Source organism: Drosophila elegans, unplaced genomic scaffold (genome assembly GCF_018152505.1).
Source record: "Drosophila elegans isolate 14027-0461.03 unplaced genomic scaffold, ASM1815250v1 contig_149, whole genome shotgun sequence".
NCBI classification, from domain to species: Eukaryota; Metazoa; Arthropoda; class Insecta; order Diptera; family Drosophilidae; genus Drosophila; species Drosophila elegans.
The window spans coordinates 1,867,073-1,886,184 of NW_024545513.1; the positions used below are offsets into that span (position 1 = coordinate 1,867,073).

General features: G+C 37.7%; 2 protein-coding genes across 4 annotated transcripts in view; both read right to left on the bottom strand.

The window, feature by feature from the left end:
* The window catches only part of LOC108137279 (tyrosine-protein phosphatase non-receptor type 9), a 36,290-nt gene extending 23,494 nt beyond the window's left edge, over window positions 1-12,796 (bottom strand). For 2 of the 3 annotated variants that reach the window (XM_017258882.2, XM_017258881.2), the window contains exon 1: window positions 2,291-2,551. In XM_017258882.2, coding sequence (XP_017114371.1) covers window positions 2,291-2,401 — 111 coding nt within the window. In that variant the 5' untranslated portion in view covers window positions 2,402-2,551. Of the gene's footprint in view, window positions 1-2,290; window positions 2,552-12,714 lie in introns of those variants that run through there. The other variant, XM_017258885.2, reaches the window with a different exon arrangement.
* An 88-nt stretch (window positions 12,797-12,884) lies between these two features.
* LOC108137328 (nose resistant to fluoxetine protein 6) lies at window positions 12,885-17,956 on the bottom strand. Its single transcript, XM_017258958.2, has 6 exons — window positions 17,571-17,956; window positions 15,513-15,915; window positions 15,377-15,450; window positions 14,786-15,315; window positions 13,838-14,494; window positions 12,885-13,649 (listed from the first exon to the last, which is right to left on the bottom strand). The coding sequence occupies exons 1-6, from the start codon at window positions 17,854-17,856 to the stop codon at window positions 13,368-13,370; spliced, it is 2,232 nt and encodes a 743-aa protein (XP_017114447.1). The 5' UTR covers window positions 17,857-17,956; the 3' UTR covers window positions 12,885-13,367.
* Window positions 17,957-19,112: the final 1,156 nt, after the last annotated feature.

A 19,112-nucleotide genomic window follows, 5' to 3' on the forward strand; every position in this document is an offset into this window, starting at 1 on the left:
CGGCTCCATCCCAGCTCCTTTCGACGATTTCCTTTCACAGGATGCAGGATATTGCTGACAGATTGTTGTCTGAGAACATTGCACAGTCTCCCAGCAGGAAACGCACAGCGAAGGGGTTTCCAGGCGGGGTTACTTCCTTTCACACTTTCGCAATTGATTCGAAATGCTCTGCTAAAGCGCATTCATTATGCTTCCGCTTAATGCGCAGTCGCAAATTGGTTTACGTAGAGTGTTTGGAATGATGAGTAGCAGAGAAATGCTGACCCCAAAGCGGATTGCAATTGTGGCAACTTGCAGCGTGACAAAAGAGTGCTTAGTTCGGATTTTGCCGCTACAGTTCACCACGCTAAGCCCAAACCAACCGTATGCAGTACAAAACGTTGACTTAAAAATGGATTTTTTATGGAATTAATATGATTTGTTATACATCTTAAGTGTCAACTAAAAATACCATAAAATTATTATATTAATTTATACAATTAGGTCTTTAAAAATTATACTTGTATTTGTAAATTGGTTATGACATAAGGTAATGGGGAAGGTACAAATAAATTCTTGTTCATTTTATGATAAATAATATGATTTCTAATACATCCTAAGTGCCAAATTAAAATTCCACGAACCCCAAGAAAATTTATATAAATATACCTAATTATGTCTTTAAAAATTCTTTTATGTATAAAATGTCATAATGACATAAGATATACGCATGAAGTTCCAGCTAGTATTCAAAGTATGGTAAAGTCTGTTCATTTAGACTTTGTTTAAGAATATCCCCTATGCTGTTCAAACGGTATTTCTTCGTTGTCTACCCAAATAGCCCTCCTCATTTTTGTAGTCCCCCTTCTGGCACGCCCATTTGCATATGAACAAACGCTTTTAGAGAGAAATGCAAAGAAGCATCAGCGAAATTCCATTTGCATGCGAATTGATGTCGGGTCTACTGTTCGGCTTGTGTTTCTTGTGCGATGAGATGTGTTACATATGGTCCGAAACCGAGTCCCAAACGGAACTTGGCCAATAGCAAAAGAAATGCGAGGCGAAAAACAAAAGAAACCATCTGTTGAATCCAATCGGAGGGGAAAGGGAAATGGAACATGATTTCATACTTCCAAACAGCTGCTATGAATTTTCGGATTTATCTGTTAGCATATTTCATTGGAAGGATAGGTGAACAATTATGAAGTATGTGTACAATATAGGGAGAGCCCAAATTTAGTTATTTTTTAATTAAACAGAGACATTCTTTAAATTTAATAGAAAGCTTTTATTGTTAAAGGTAAATTTTAAAACATTATTTTATTTTATTTTTTTTTAATTTTATAATGACTTTACGAATAATCAAAATAAAATATAATGAATTTGAAATTATTGTTTGGACCATTTTCAAAGAACTGACATTACTCAGATTTATTCTGTAAGTCATTAAGATTTGCAGAGCAGACAACAAATTCACAATTAGCAATATCTTAAGTTGCTGTGTAGATCTAACACTCTTATTTCCCGGTGTTAGGCAATTTAGTACGAGTTTTGGGGAACTCTCTTTGTTCTGGCCCAAAATAAATTTCTAGGGCTTTTTTTTAATGCCCGATCTGATAACATATCTACTTGGTATAAGTAAGTCGAGGTCCATTCTTTCTCCCGCCATACTAACAAATCCAGCATCAGCGATAAGCGTGTGTTCTTTTGGCTTTCCCGGTAATTCTCAGGTGCTAAGACAACTTCAGAGAACTCTTTGTTCCATGCTAATGAACTAGAGAAGAGCTAAGCCAAGAGCAAAAGAAGACGCGGAAAAAGAACAACAGAAGAAACCACATCTCGAAGCTTACAGGAGAGAGGAATATGAAGACAGAGAGCAACAAGTTGAAAAGGAAAAGAAGGAGCAAAAAAACCTACTATAAATAGCCAAGCAAAAGCTAAAAAAAATGCAAGTGAAGAAGAGTGACTACACAGAAACAAAAACCCCTTTGCATCTAAACAAAAAAAGGGGTCAATTTAAACAGTTTAAAATCTATTTTGATTTGTGAATAATTTAACATCAATACTACATTTGTATATCTAAACTGGTATAAAAAGCTTCATAGATATATCCCACCATCGGACTAACAAATATGAGTCTAATTTTGTACAAAACTTATCTGATTTTTTTCTGTAATTTTGAACATCTCATAAATTTATTTGTGTGTACTACAAATGAGAGAGCCACACAAAAGAGAGAGTATCCTGAGTTGAGAGAAAAGCTTAGAAAGTAAAAATCAAAGCCATATGTGGAAAGGAGATGGATGTACACCTTGGCAATGCACAAAAAGAGACGCTGATGACAGCCGTTGTCCTGGTTACTCCTGCTGCTGTTGTTTTTCTTATCCTCCGGCTTGTCTTTATTCCATTGCGTTTGCTGCATTTTTAGGCATTTTAGGCAAATACACAACTAGAACGAACACACTATTGCACACACAAAAACAAATAAATAATGTATAATTTAAATCCACATCACAAAAAAACAGATACGAACGCACGGGGCGGATGAAACGAGATGAACACGCGTCGACTGACAACAAACAATGAACACGGCGAGCACGAACAGCGAAAACAGCGAGAAACGCAGCCAGCAGCCTCTGCTTGCGTCGACAGCGCGGCTGCGCACGCGCAGAATAAAAGAGGAGCGCACAGTGGGCGAAAAAGAAATTTAACTTAAGAGAAATATAGGTTGTGAATTTAAATTATGACTATTCCCTATATGAAGGAGTGGATACAAAGCTCAAACCTTGAAAATTCTAATTTCTTATTCATATACAAAAAAAAATGTTAAAAACAGTTTATCTGTTTGCCATTATCTTTGTAAAACTAGAGGAAATATATATTTGATGACTGTTACTTAATCCAATTATTGTTCTTAACTATATGTTAATATGAACTGCATATTATTTATTTAGTATGATTTAGTAAAGCAAAATTGAATGTTTAACAAATGTTTTGAATCCAGATACCCCACTGTGGAGCGGAGAGAGGCTGAGTCAGTGGGGCTGAGCTGAAGCAGCGCAGTCCGCCCCATTACAAGGCGTTGTTGTTGCCGCTGCTGCCACTGACACAATTCAATGTCAGCCGGAAAGAGAGAGAGAGAGAGAGAGAGAGAAAGAGAAAGAGCGAGAAAGAGATAAAGAAAGAAAGAGGGAAAGACGGGAGCCCATGTAAAAATTAAAAGGATGCCCATTAACAGTGATCATGATCTGTTAATCGCCAGCAAGTACAGTGGTACCTATCTAAGTCAACATTAGTATAACTTGAAATAATTGGGTACTTAAAAAGGCTTTTTTTTATCATTCTTCTATTTTTCCTATTTATTTAATATTAAACGTATTAATGTATTCAATGAGAGTGACTACAATATAATGTTATTTTGCTATTTTCCAGACGGATGCCCCACTGTATTCTAACAGAAGTGCGCAGCGGGAGCAGTTGGAAGCCGCCAATGAAAATGGTAAAAATTAAAAAATAAAAACAGAGAAAACTAACTAAATCAAGCTTAAGTCTTAATGTCTAAAGGCACGGCTCGCTGAGCGGCTTTTGGCTTAATTTAATTTATTTTCTTTGCACTGCTCATGACTTCTTATGAAAGTGTTAAGAAATTTCGCCGCAGTTTCGAGTGTCGTTGTGGAAAAATTTCACTTGCTTCGCGTACCGTCACACATATTGTATAGATATGCGAGTGCTTTTTGTTTTCTACCATTTGCGCATGATTATTGTTATTATTTTTCATTATTATTACGCTTTCTTGTGGTGCGCGCGCCTGTCTCGCGATTATTTAAACAAAACGCTCGCTTAACTCCGTCGTAGCCGTTTCCTCCCCCTTGACCCGCCTTCCCCCCTTATTTTTTTTTACTGGGAGGCGTGACATTGAGACAAGACAAAAGCCTCAAGCATCACGCTTTTGATGCTTCTGTTGTTGTTGTTGTTGTTGTTGTTGTTTTTGTTATAATATTATAATTATTATTACTACTTTTGTTGTTGCCGCCGTCGCGCGCACACATCAAGCTGAAAAACTTTCTTTTCGATGCGTTTTTATAAACAAATCCGCATCGAAAAGAAATCACCGCAGCTTAAACACACATATGTTAATACCGATGAATCGATCTGATTGCTACAGTCCAACTTCAGTAAGGGAAACCTATAACTAATTTAACTAACTCCTATGATTTGTTAACCTGTTCAACGACTAATGTGGTATTCTTTTAACGCATAGTACTGAAAACTGGCTGTCTAAATGGTGTTGTATTACTATTTTTATCAAGTTTGTTATTACAAATGTTTTTGTTTACCTTAAAAAAAGAAACTTTTTATTAGGATTTCATATCTTTATATATGTTATGTACATATAATATCTTGATAATTTTAAAAACCCTTTCTGTTAACTCGAGATTTAAATCTTTAACACTTTAGAAAGTTTTAAATTGATAATAATCTCTTAAAAGTTGTTACCATTAATCTTTTAAAGTGGTTCTAGTTTAGAGAAGTGCGACTGTATTTGGCGCCCTCAAAACGAGTTTGATCCACAAATTGGCCCCATTCCTCAAAGAAAGTGATCACAAATGGGATTAGGGGCATTAGTATTCCCCCGTCCCTTGTATCTAGTCGATTACGCAATGAAGCGAGTTTCGGAACCACCCGAAAAACCTGCTATTGCCTTTAGATGATGCGACACATTTCTCCAGTTGGCAATGGAACGTGACTAAGCTGAGCAATTGAAAGCATTTCATTTCATTCATCTCATTCTCCATTTCTCTAGCTAAAGACTTCTGACATAAGTGCCGCCAACTTTGAAGTGGTTTTCTACGAAGCTGTGTAATTTTAATTCTTGACGCACAAACAAATTTAAATAATAATTTGCAAAGAAAATGGTACTTTTTGCCCATTTGCGAATTATGTAATACGATAAGTGCTTATTTCTTTTTGAAATAGTTAAGATTTAATATCACAGTGCATTTATGTGATCCAGATAAATTCAAAGTCAAAATTTTTTTGATGTGAAAATATTTTATAAAATCATAACATTGAATTAAAAACACATATCAATACAATTTTGATTTAAAAATGCCGATTATTTTGTGAAAATATGCTACTGATATACTGATACTGCCTAAAAAAATTTTATTGATGTGAATATATTTTCGAAACAATTTGTTTGTAACTAAAATTTTCAGACTCATAATGATGTCTGCAAGTCTAAGGCAATAACCATCTAGAATCGAAGCGTTCTTGGCAGCAGTTTGAGATTCCATATTATTACTCCCTCCACTCCACCATAGACTCAATTAAGTCGGCCATATATCCATTACCCCCTTTCCTGTCCACTCTATTTTATGCTTCTGGGACAGGCAATGGCAAACTGCCAAGGGAGCATAACACAGCTTTAGAAAACGACAACAAAACAAATGAAATGTTGTCTTTTTAATTATCAGAAATGGCTAAAAAACTGCTAAACAGGAGAGCCAAATGTGGGAGAAACTAAGAGCAACATGTTTTCGGGCCCTATGTGGGCCAAAGAAATGAAAAAAAGCTAGCGCTACCTCTATATACCTCCCCCAAAACTCATTTCTTTTGCACAATGTAAATCGGTCAAACCAATCAAAAGCGAAAAAAAGCAACAATGCCCCCTAAGAGTTCTTTCAACTTGGTTTTTACGTGTTCCTCTAGTTTTACACATGGAAAAAATCTTAGTTATATGAATTATTAGTTAATAAATTATTCTCCTCCTCTCCAAAACATATTAAATATCTGCTTATGAAGTAATATTCAAACAAGTTACGTAAATTAACATGTAATAATAATATTTAAACAAAATCAAATACTTCAAATATTTTATATTTTTAAATTTATCGGCTGATTCAACAAAAATCTTCTGGAATTTAATACCATATGGTTACTCATATATAATCATCAATAATTTTGTATTTTTTCCAATCCCAAAACAATCTTTTTTCTCCGTGTACCATAGTTGTGATTTTTGTTAAAAATGATTAAAAGCCTGCGGCATTCGAAAGTGTTGAGGATGGGATCAAGACAAGTTGGGAGTCGAGAGTTGAGAGATGAAAGATGAAAGATACAGATGAGATGGGGACACACATGTCATTGTCAGGCCGTGGTCCAAATGCAATTGAGAAAATATCGCAATGAAGACTTGAGCACGACACAATGAGTTGAGAGCTGGAGCTGGAGAAGATGGAGTACAAGAACGGCGGAAATGAAAACTCAGACAATGGGACCTCTCCCCATTAGAAACTATATTTGTATAAGAACCAACAGCAGCAAAAGTAAAGCAAAGCAAAGTCAACAATTTTAGTGGTAATAGTTTGAAAGAAAGCCAAAGAACTGGGCAGAGCCAAAGAAAAAGTCGAAAAAGTTAGATACAGCGCGGTAGGTACTCAATAAGAGAGAACATAGCGTGGAGACTTAGCAACATTTTTTCCATTCGTTTTATGTTTAAAAGTGGGAAATATTTAAAACAAAATATTTCAGCTGAGAATGCCAATTAATTGGAAATATAAAAACGAAATCATCAAATTTTAAAGAATAAGTTTTGTTGTTATCCCAAAAATAATGTTTTTTTTTGGGCAAAAAATCGGGTTCTCTTTTACTTTTGGCGGAAAAAAAAAATTACTCTCTTCAATATTAATTTTTTTTTACCAATGATTTATTTTTGTTTTTTGTTTTCTAAAAGGAGCTACATTAAAAAAACTAAGTTTTTGGTTTGATTATTATTACATTTTAATATGGGATCATTATTTCAATTTTGATGTAAAAATTGGTGATTTACGCCCTTATGTTAAAAGTCCATATTAATCTAATTTTACAATAACCAATACATTGTGAAAACTTTTTGAACATTTCGTACCTAAAATTTAATCGGCAAAAAAAAATAATGAACTTCCACAGGGGAATTTGTCTTTGATGGTTAACTTTTTAGGCTGCTCAAATATTAGCTTATGACCTTATCTGGTATTTACTGTACTCGCGAAGAAAGCATTGCGGAAGCAGAGAGCAGGCCAACGTCAAGTCGAATCCACGCCAGCATCTGAAGCTCTAGAGGCGGAGCATCAGCGGCAGATTGGGATTCGGAATCAGAAACAGAATCAGAATCAGAATCTGAACAAACTGGCGACGGAGGAGAGCTGCTGAATCTCTGAGAGCCACTCACCCGGTCGGCGAGTGTACGAGTGTGCGAGTGTAGGGAGTTCAACAACCTGCATGATTGGCACGGAGACATGGAGGCAAACAACAAAAACGAAACACAATGCGCTAGCTGCACACTACACTACTCCTCATACTCCTCATCATCATCATCACCACCCATCGCCTGTAGCTCCTACAATCGCAATAGTTCCAATTATGCACAAGTAAATGGAAAATCGTAATAAACGGCGGACCAGGGATCTTCTGGCCACGATTAAATGGCCGGAGTCAGATGATAGCCAGACGGCATCCATTGACCCACTTCGCTGGCAAATAAGCGATTGGGTTGGCAAACACTCAAAAGGGGTAACAATGCAGGAAGCACGGAGATTAATGACCAATTGCCGAGATTCCGGGGGGTTAAAAAGGTGGCTGATCCTAGATAAACTTAAACTATTGCTTGATGAAGAAACATCTGTTTCGAAAAATACAAAATTCTTTTGGTTTCGAACCAATAGGTTAACATTATGAGGAGATGTTCAGTCTCCTCCTTTTTAAGAATATTTAAAATGACGTAGAGGTTAAAAAAAATGTTGTTCTATTTTCTTGTCTAAAATTTATGTATAAAATCTCAAAAATATTGTGTCTAATATATATTTCAAGGAAAAAAGCAGAAATCCTGATAAGGCTACTTTAAAAATCAATATCGACATTATACCTGGTCCATAGTCTTGTAAACATTCTACAACCTGCAATCCGTATAGGAAAGTATATTTAGACAAAAAAAAAATAAATAAATAAACACATCTTTATACCATTAGGCATAATATATATAAACAAGAACAAAGAACTATTCAAAGCAATTTCCACTTGTGTATCAATGAAATATTTCGCTGGCAATCAGACTCGTGCCTTTATATATGCCATAAATACTGTAGTAATCGGGGCGCAAATTGCGCAATTGAATTTTCCAGATGCAAAAGCTTTCCATCACACTAAGCTCAACAAAAAGTGGAATGTTTGAAGTGCCACGAAGTAGTTTCCCTTAGAAAATTACGTTTCAGATTAATCTTGCAACTCTTGGCCATATCTTTTTTAGTTTCCCTAGATTGTTGTGCGGGTACTTACAAGATATTTAGTTCATGTTGATTGCGAGTAAGTGGGCTAGAGTCTGTCAGACATTAAAAGCTACCTTTGAGTACTATATATTTCAACTCCCAAAGGTAAGAAAAAACAAGAGTGCATCGACTATAAGATACCCATTACAAAGCTTATCAATTTCAAAATGAATGTGCCCCAGAAAATAATCTAGTTTTGGGTGGCGCCATCTACCTTGTATTTTCAAAAACACATTAAATTAGAATTATGCACATAACTTTTGAAACAATAGTTTGATTTGGACAATTTTGTGTGAGTCCATAGATATTGACCAAATAAACTTATATAGATTAACAATTGGCCTTTACCATATCTCAGAGTGACATGACAAAATTTTGAAATAAACTTTGGCTGTGTAGGCAGTAATAGAATCTGCATGTTAAATCCCAAATCTCTGGCTATTATTGTTTCTGAGATCTGTATGTTCATACGGACAAACAGACAGACAGACGGACAAGAATATATATACTTTATAGGGTTTGTAGCACGCTCTGCAAAAGGTATAAAAACATTCTGTGGTCCGGGAGTCAGTCTACACCTTTTGAAGTTTTGTACTTTTTTGCGCATTCGTCGACCTGGGCTTGTCTTTGCTCTCCCCTATATCTTCTACTTTTTTTTTGCATGCCTGTTTATTTTCGGAATATTATTATTGCTAGGCGCTCGGGGCTCCCCAAAGAGAATCGGAGGGGGTGGTGGTGGAGAAATGGAGGAGCAGCCCCCCGTTCCAGTTTGATTTCGGTCCGGACGGGGCGTCTGTTCCACTTTGGGCAGTGGGCTGTGGGATTTGTGGGGTTTGTGGGCTGTGGGCTATGGGCTTTTTTTTTGTTTGTGGACTATGATAAGAGAGCATTGGGACTGGGACTGGGCTGACCCATTTCCACGAGCGTACACACATGGGCCCAGTTGCACAAGCGACGTTTTGTTTATTTTCCATTTTATTTTCATTCTCCGTTTTTCGTTTTTAATGAAAGTTATTGTGGCTGCTATCTGTGGCACAGCCACAGCTTAATCAACGCGGCTTAATCAACGCAAATGAGGAAGCCACATGCCAGCCAAACAGCCGGCTGGCTGGCTGGCTGAGCAAACGAAATCAAGAACAGGCATAGCAACAGGCTGCTGCCGCACCTCATTCTCTTATCCTCATATCCTCAGAAGCTCACATCCTAACATCCTCACATCTGCAATCCCCCATCTGCCCTGGGTTATTGTACTTTGGCTGGGTTCAAAATCCCTGCACAAGGATGCCATAATAAATCCAGGGCAACCGAAAAGGGCAATGATGGTGGGAAGGAAGCCAAGTCGGAGGACGTCGGGACGAGCAGTCGACTGCAATGGGACACAAATATTTCATAACTTTTGGAAGCGCGCTCGCAGCGCAGAGGTGACGTTGCAGGAAATGCCAGCAGGGGGTTTTCAGCAGAGGATTCTCGGAGAAGGGTTCAAAAATGTAGTAGAAACTAAACAGCTTAATCAGCTACTATTTAGTAAAATAAAATTTAATATTACATTATTATTATAAAACTGGAGGCGTATAACGTGAAATTCCATTAACATTGATAAAATATATTTCACTGTCATTAAAAAAAAAGTAATGATAATAATTAATTTATTATTAATTATTAAATTATGATGAAAATTGTTAAGCAAATGGTAATCTTTTTTAGAAAGGTTCAAAAATGTAGAGGAAACTACAATTTTTTATGTAGAAAAACTTGAGTTAAGCCCATTATCATTATATTTTTGATCATTTTTTAAAACGTGAAGGAAGTCATAAAATAAGAAAAACACATTATGGCTAAGCTGGATTTTTAATTAATTTATTAATATAGCACAGAAAATGTTTTGAATGCAATTCTTTAGATTAACTTTTAACTAGTTGTTTATGCGAGTCAAACCCTTTACAGTAAAATTTTTATTTTCAGGACAAACTATTACTCTTTTCTGAGGGAAATCTGTAAAAAAATAGACTTTAAAGGCGAGTTGAGGCCCCTTCCCAAAAAAGAGGTTCTCCGCCACTGGCGTATTTACTGCACAAATAAATTTATTTGTGCACATGGAACCAAACGGAGGAGCGAGCTGAAGACCAGAGAGCTGGGTGAAGTGTTGTCATTGTTGTTGCCCGACTGTCTGCCCTTTTTATGAGCAATTTGATTTATGCATCGAGCAGACAGACAGACAGCCAGAAAGACAGACAGATGAGGGTGGTGGTGGCATCCACAAAAGTTGGCAAATATGCAACAATGAAAACGCAACAATTTGTAGTTAGTAATGTCAATTCAAGTGAAATCAATTGTGCGCACAACAAATTGGCGTGAATTGCGGGGAAAGTTGGGGGAAAGCCATCAAAGGATGCCAGTGGGAGTTGTCATTTCCAGGACTTTTCATCAAGCGAAATGTGGATTTACACTTTGTCTTTCTTTTTCAAATATGCAGACATTTTAATTATAGCAATAACAAAACAATATAAACAATGTTATATAAAGCTATGAAGTTTTCTTATTAATTTGCTAACTAATAAGATTACTCAATCGTTAAACTTATTAAATATTAATAAACGTGTTAAAACCATTTTAGACACGAGCTTAATGATAAGAACTTGATTACACACACATTACTTATTTAACGTTTAGAAAAAAAAACAAAAAAAGTGAATTACAATCTTAATTGCGAATTAGAAAATATACCTCAATTTTGACCTTTTCTCATCTTTACACGTGTAATAATAACCAACTATAAATTTGCATGAATGAAAATTTCGCTTTAAACCAATTTGAAGACCCAAAAAAAGATTTCCAAGGAAATTCAAATTTACGAGGTGGGTGGAGGGGGGGAATCTCAAGAAGAAAATAAATAAATTATCAGGAAAGAACATAAACAACGCCACTTCCGATTGGCGTAGCGAAAATGCCAATGAAAATTTTCCAATGGGGAAAAACTGACGACTACAAAAGAATTTCGGGGTATACAAATAATGAACCCTTTGCAGAACGACAAATAAATTTCCAGGAATTATTTTCTTTGAATTTAAAGAGTAAAGAGAATTAAAAAGAAGAGGTTTTGAAATATTAGAATACTCTTTTTTCCACAACAATGAGTAATTTGTGGTACAGCTTTTACAGTTACAAATACCAATTTTAAAACATTTTTTAAAAGGCGCAGCTTATGAGCAAGAAGTAATGAAATTAAATAAGAGAGAAATGTGTAAAATTGCGTACAGAATTTGAAATTTTAATACCAAATATGTATTGCGAAAAATAAAAACTAAGGTAAATAATTTATGACTTGACTTATTTAAAGTCATAAATTAAATTATTAAAAAACAAATACACTATATGTATTTTCATAAAATATTTATAAACAATTAAAAAACTTTAAAGCTTTGGTGATATTTTTTTGCAATTATTACTAAGCGCTTAAAGAAATGAATAATAACTTGCTAAAATTGTTTATCTGCTCTAAGCAAGCAATCATTTGGCGAATTTTGAAAAATAATTTAAAAAATTTATTTAATTTAAAAAAAAAAGAAAAAACAAACGATTTGAACAAAGAAAAGAAGGAAATTTCGAAATCCCAATTAAAGTAATATACTCGCTCTATCTCCCTCCGCTCCCCCCATCACTCTGTCTCTCTCTTTCACACTCGTTAAGTGATTAAGCAAACAATGGCAGTGCAATTGTGTGAGTGTGTGTGTTTGACAGTGGGATTGGAAACAAAGATTTGTGCAATGCTGAATTGACCGGCTTAAGAGAAACACACACAGCTACTGCCATTTGGCGAAGGGAAAGCGTTTTTTCTTGATTCGTTTTTTAGTTTTTCCCTCTGCAACTAAACCGGTTTTTGACCCTTTTGCAGCAAACAATAACAACAACAACTTCACTCCGGAAATCACTTTCCCTAATGAAGTGAACCCACACACACACGCATCGTTGTTATTGTTGTTGTTGCTGTTGCAGTGATAAGAAGGCTGCCATGGAATGCGAGTGGAAAGGAGGGGCGGGGGCGGCACGTGTTAACCGACATAAACACGCACACTCACCCACACATTTGCAATAAATATTGCAATTGCGGAACATGCACACACATACCCTTGCGCAAAAAGTTTGCCCAACACACGCACACACAGGTCAACCCGCATAGCGACACACATACACAAACACGGAATACAGGTTGAAAACACGCACGCAAAATTTCGGTAAACGTTTCGTTAAGCCTTTCGGTATTTAAGGGTTTTGCGCGTTGCAAGTCCTTTTTCCCGCTGCCAACGGCTACTGCCACCTAACGTTCGCCCCTGGGTGGGCGTGTCAGTGGGCGGCAAAGCTGGCACAGAGACCCCGCCTCCCGCGCCAACGCGCATAAACAATATTTATTTGTTTGGAACGGAACACTTACGAATTGTTGTTCTTCTGCCTCCGACGCCATTTTTTACCGAGTAAATAAGAATGTGACCATGTCCCAGCCGCCCGAATATAACCAGCGACCAGCAGTATAAAATGCCCTAAAAAATCCATCAACACTTGACAGCAGGTTTGTGTCACGGCTGGTCTTAAATAATATAGAAATAAGGGTACTCACATTGTTATTTATTAAAGTTTAAAAAAACTCTATTTTAGTTTCACATGTTAATCTTCTTATTTGTAAGCCTTAGATTCCAAATTAAATGCATAAATAAAACCTCAACTTATTTTCAAATATTACTTTTTTGCTAAGATGATAAAAAGTGATTTGAGGTCACCAAAACCTAAATTCCTATATCATTGTTAAACTTGTTAATCCACGCAAAGTTGTACCCTATAAGCTATTTGCTTAATAACTATAATTTTTATAAAACCGCGTTCTTTAAGGACTGTATTACTTTAAAATCCCATTCAATCAATGAACTGTTAAGGGTCACCTTATTATTAGCACAAACGAGGCTTTAAATCTATTACAAAACAAAAAGTTTTCCGATTGATTGTTAAAAATTTTTAATAAATAAAACTAACTACACACAAAAAAATGGTTTCGTATGGGGACAAAAAAAAATCGTTTCGAGGCTTTGGAGCCTAGGCCTTGGATGGATTCTCTTCGCTGTTGGAAGCTGGTGTTATTTCCGCCTTGGTTTCAACAGGAGCAGGATCAGTGGCAGAAGTAGGTGCTGGAGCTGGAGCTGGAGCTGGAGCATCTGCCACCGGGGCACTTTTGGCCAGCTCGCCAGGAGTGGGCTTCTTGGGCGCAGGCTTGCCGAAAATGGCCTTCTCGATGCCCAAAATGGGTGCCTCGAAGGCCAGAGTGGCAAAGATCGAGGCGGTCAGGGTGATGCCGAAGTCATGCCACCAGCGGAGGATCTATAAATGCGATTTAAGATAAAAAGTTTTTAGGTTTAAGTTAGTGCTTAGGAACTTAATAATTGTAATAATTGTTGTAATATTTTTTGTAAAATTAATTTTTTAGGATTAGTTAAGAGTACCTAATCTTAAATAATTTTTAGGACAAGTTAACCTCAACGGTAAAGAAATTACCAATCTATACTCACCGCATCGTAGTTGGAGAAGTGGGTGTCCGTCTGGAGACGAGCGGCATTGACCAGCTGAACAATGCGATGGATCACATACATGCAGTAGGTGAGTCGACTGAAGCCGGTGAAGAAGCTCCAGGAGAGGAAGTCATTGACCAGGCCACCGTGCCCATTGTAGCAGGCCCAGACGATCCAGCCGATGGACAAGGCCCACGACGTCCTGCTCAGTGGCTCGAAGAAGGCGCCCTCAATGAGCGGGGAGTCGGGAGTGCTCGGCAGAATGCGCCAGTAGGGTCCCCACATGCAGGCCAGCATCGTTCCACAGGCCACAAACCAACCGGTCAGCACCAGGGGCTTGGTCATCGGAATCTGACGTCCGCGGTTCCTGGTGAACAGGAAGTAGCCAAAGATCACGCCAATCAGCCAGGTGGGAATACGCGTATGGGTGGGATAGTAGGTCAACCGCTGACGCAGATCCACATGATCGTCCTGCACTCGGAATAGCGTAAAGTCATTTAGCATGAAGGTGGCGAACGTGCCGCCCAGGCAAATAATCAGGAAGATCACGATGGGCACCAAGGCCTTCTTGCCCCATTTCCACAGCGGAATCAGGAACAGCGGTGAAAGGAAGTAGAGCTGGGTATCCACGGCCAAGTACCACGATTGGGAGATGCACTAGGAATGAGAAATCGACAATTCAAGATCTATTAATATAGGGTTTTGGTTTCATCGGTTTCCAATGATGATGAAATAAGTTTATTCCCATGTACTTATTCTAGTACTTAAGAATCAAGACAGTTCTCAGGTTTTAGTTTTCTTAATTAATGAGATAAGCTCACCCATTATAGAGAACAGTGATCACTTAGCTGAGATATTTAAGGTAAAAAGGTACAAAAAAAGAAATGATTTGTAAGAAAACCTCAAGAGGTGATGATATACAAGTAAGAATAACGAAAGAAGACTCACAATGCTGTAGGGGAAGGCGTAGTTCTGAATGTAGATGAGCGTGGCCCACCAGGTGTCTTCGCACCTTTTGTCCTGGGTGCCCAGCTTGAACCACATGGGTCCGGCGCCTGAGTACTTGTAGAGTGACATAATGTACAGGACGACGACGGCCACCACTGGAGTGAGTCGGATATACCGATGGAAGTACATCATGGGGATGTTCAGTTTGCCCTTGGTGCGCTCCAATTCGCGGAAGGCACCCCAGCACATCAGCAATCCGGACATAAAGAAGAACGTGTCCACGCAAAGGGAGCCGTTCTGGACCAACATTGAATAGGGGGTCTCCAACCAGGTGTAGAAGGCGTTCCTGTTGATGTGCGGCAGATCGTAGATGGTCATGTAGCCATGGCCGAAGACCACCCACATCATACTAAAGCAACGCAGTCCGTTAAGGCAGTGAATCACATTCGGATTGTTCACCTTTTTCACGGTGAAGATCTTGGGTGCGTTGGTCAGCACGGAAAAGGCCACCAGCAGTGGTTGCTTGGGGGCTAATCAAAGGAAAATGTATTAGAATATATAATCCGCACAATGTGGGCATCCTCAACCTACCTTTGTTGCGAGTCTGAATGTAATCGTAGACACTGCTGGCCACCATAAAGAAGACGATCGTCGAGAAAAAGATTCTATAAGGAAATAAAAACATTAGTTATATTATCTATTTTATATAAATATTTATAATACTTACATGGCAAAGATGTCAATGCCGCGTAGCTCGATGGGTGCATCGTATTTACAGCGCGTTTCCGTGACCATTTCAAACGTCGACTGGGTCACATCCTGACCATAAAAGTGGGAGACAACGTACTTGAGCAATTTATCGCTCTTCTGTGGACTGCATGTCGAGGGAATGCAGATGCCCAGCTCGAAAAACTCCGGATCCGTTTGTTTATAGCTAATACGACCGAACTCTTGCCCGCGTTTCTTCACCGAATCATAGAACGTGGTGATGTTCAGGCGCGCCAAGCAGTACTGTCCACGGATCTCATCGCCGTAGGTAGTGGACGCCGCTACGCACTCCTCGTACTGACCCATGCTGATCGTGTGACCCCAGAAGAGACCCATGGGCATACGACCCCATGTGTCCGGAACTGTAAGGAATCGGAAAAGATGGAGTTTCATTAATCATCCGGCTCGAAGGACCACTTTTGGGATTCCGTTTGGTATCAATTTAAAAAAGAATCTTAAACAATTGGAGAAAAAGATTTAATATTCCATCCTGCTCGAAGAACCACTTTTGGCTTAGGGTACTTTGTCCATTTAAAGATTTTTATGTTTAAAACGGAAAGAAACGTTTATTTCAACCTCCTGATCGAAAGCCCACTTTTGATTTTAAGTTCTAAATATTAGTCTGGTAATAATCCATCATAATCCAAAAGCCACTTTTAATTTTAAAGCATGTATTAATTTGAAGAAGTTCCGAAGTACGTTTTTAATTTCAGATAAGACCTTTTTATTTTGCACCTGCAGGCTCCATGCTAGGGATTTTCAGTAGCGATAAGCTGTCAGATTGAATGATATAGATACGATTAGTGGTGCGGTTGCTTGTGCACTTTACTATTCGTGCCTGATTTATGGATCTCGTAAATTGCATTCTACTTTAAACCGTCACCATCCGCTGATACGGACTTATATAGTAGGGTCCATACGTTGCAAGTTACTTCATCGTGAAAATTATGAATGAAATTGTGAAATCAGGTAGTAAAGACGCAATCAAATTTCAAGGGTTTTCCCAATCATAAAACCCAGGGATCAGAAAATCAAGTGGAATTATAAGTCTCGTTTTCTTAATCTACTAATCTCTTCTATAAATTTTAACGCAAATTCCCATGTAAAACCACTTCTCATTGTGGCCATGAAATCATGTTGGAAATTTCGCTGCCACTATAGCCAGATCTTATCGCTGGCAATTTAGTGACTGAATGGATTTGCAATTGAAATTATGGCACTCATAAAAGTGAAATCAAGGCGAAATTGAATTTATGAATGACTAATTGGGAATCATACAGTGAAGATAACGGGTAATGCAATAAGTAAAGTGTATTAATGGTAATACAAGAAAGGGTTTATATTACAAAAGTGGAATTTATGGGTACAAAAGTGGATTCATTGGACGAAGAATATCAAAATGTAAATACTGAATTGAAATTCGAGTAGGGATCAAAATAATTCATTGGAAAGATTACTTTATAATTTTATATGATTTACATTTGTGATGATAAGGATCAAAATGAAATTTTTAGGGTGGATCAATTAAACATAAAAAAACTTAAAAAAGAGATCTAAGACGTATATATACGAAGGAAATTGATACCAAAAGAAAAAGATCTAATTCACTTCAACAAGGGTATTGATGAATTGTATAAAACTGAGCTATACAAATAGTCTTTTGGAACCATTTGGTAATAACGATCACTAATCTTTAGAATAAAGCGACTACCATCAAATGATTACCAAGAGTTTTAATCACCTTAGTTTTGGTACTCATGGATTGGATAAAACTGAGCTATATGGATCTATCTGGAAAAAACCATTCTAAACAAAAAGTCCTACCGAGGTATTTGGTAATAACGAGCACTGATCCTTAGATAGACTCTAAGCTATACAAAAAGTTTTATGGAACTATTTGGTTATAGCGATCACTGATCTTTAGAAAATAACCAAGCTATTAAAAAAAGTCTTATTGAACCATTATTACTAGCGATCACTGATCTTAAAAAAAAATCCACCTTCACGTAATGCTTACATTCCAGAGCCCATTCCTCCAAATTGTCGATGGCATCCCGTATGCGGTTAATATCCCGGTCGCACTGGTCGTCATCGTAGGGTCCTTCCCTCGAGATTCGGCTCACCTGGGTGCCGGTCTGATTGGCCAGTTGGGCATGCTGGGAGGCCAAATTGAAGAACTGGTGGGCCAGACTACTGCTCATCGGGGTTGAGTGACCGGAGAGGAGGTAGCTGGATGAGGCATCCTGAGCGCCGACAGTCGCGATCAGCAGCGCGACTGCCAGGACACCGAAATGGTCCTTCATAATCCTGTGCGATGGATCCTTGGTTTAGGTACAGTGATCTCTAGAGAACGCGTCGCGACCACCTGAGTGTGGAGTGTGTGACTTAGTGGGCAATCGTCCAGAGATCGTGCGGCTTTTATAGGCGAGTTTTTTGTTTTTTTTTTTTTTTTTTTTTTTTGTGATTTTCAATTGGATTTTCACCGAATAGAACCGAGCGATTGGAGTGGGCACTTGAGGGCAGCGATGACCAAGCAACGGCCGCCCCTGAAGTCTATAAATATTGCTACTGGTCTTGGTGCCTGCCCTCCTCCGATAAGGGTAAAGCCTCTCCTCCAGCGTCTGCTAATCAATTGGCTTGCAGTGCCCACTTTATCGCCCCGTTAAAGTGTCTTATCTAGCTCTCGTTCTACCCGAACCCCTAATCACCACCTCCAAGATCGCCATTACCCCAGTATAACTACGACTGGATTCACTGGTTTTGGGGTTTGGATTCGGATTTGTGGGCCAAGTGCCCGACGTGCATAAATCCATGTCAAAGACAAAAAAATAGTAGATTGCAGACATTTCATCGTGCGACTCATAGACCGGCCTATATCGAAAAGACGATCCACCATTTAGATTCGGTTTAATTAAATTACCCGCTGCCAAGGACTTTGCACCCACGAGTCGCCCACCTAAACAGACAATTATCCGATCATTTCGGTTTGGTATAGAAAGTCAAGGCCAATTTGAGGAAGGTGTCCCTGAAAAAAAGATAAACCGAATGACTATGGCACTTTTAAGAATAAATATGGGATTTATATAAGGCGAAGTAGCTTATATTTAGCTTAGATTATTATGGTATTATGATGAAATGATTGAAATGAAATAAGATAAGGAACAAAACGATAGCTTGAGATGATATAATATGGTTAGAGTATGGTGAATTGGACTATGATAAAGTCACGGGTTATTTATTTTTTTAAACTACATTTATATTTAGGATAGATTAAAATGGTATTATGGTGAAATGATTAAAAATTAAATATGATAAGACGACGTATAATACATATAAATATATACATATAAATCAATTGCCAATGACACTTTGGAGTAGATAATACATATTTAATAAGGGAATTGTGTAAAGCAAAGTATGCAAAGAAGGGAATTAGGATCATTAAAATAAAGCGTTAATATAGCTTATATTAAAATGGTATTATGATGAAATGATTGAGAATGAAATAAGATAGGAAACAAAACGATAGATTGTGATGATATAATATAGTATAGTACAA

Bases quoted from the DNA above. Each gene is read 5' to 3' on its own strand.
- LOC108137328 (XM_017258958.2), bottom strand. From the start codon at position 17,856: ATGAAGGACCATTTCGGTGTCCTGGCAGTCGCGCTGCTGATCGCGACT. The intron at 15,916-17,570 runs GTAAGCATTACG...GATTCCTTACAG, and splicing joins GGAGGAATGGGCTCTGGAAT to TTCCGGACACATGGGGTCGT. The intron at 15,316-15,376 runs GTAGGTTGAGGA...TCCTTTGATTAG, and splicing joins CATTCAGACTCGCAACAAAG to CCCCCAAGCAACCACTGCTG.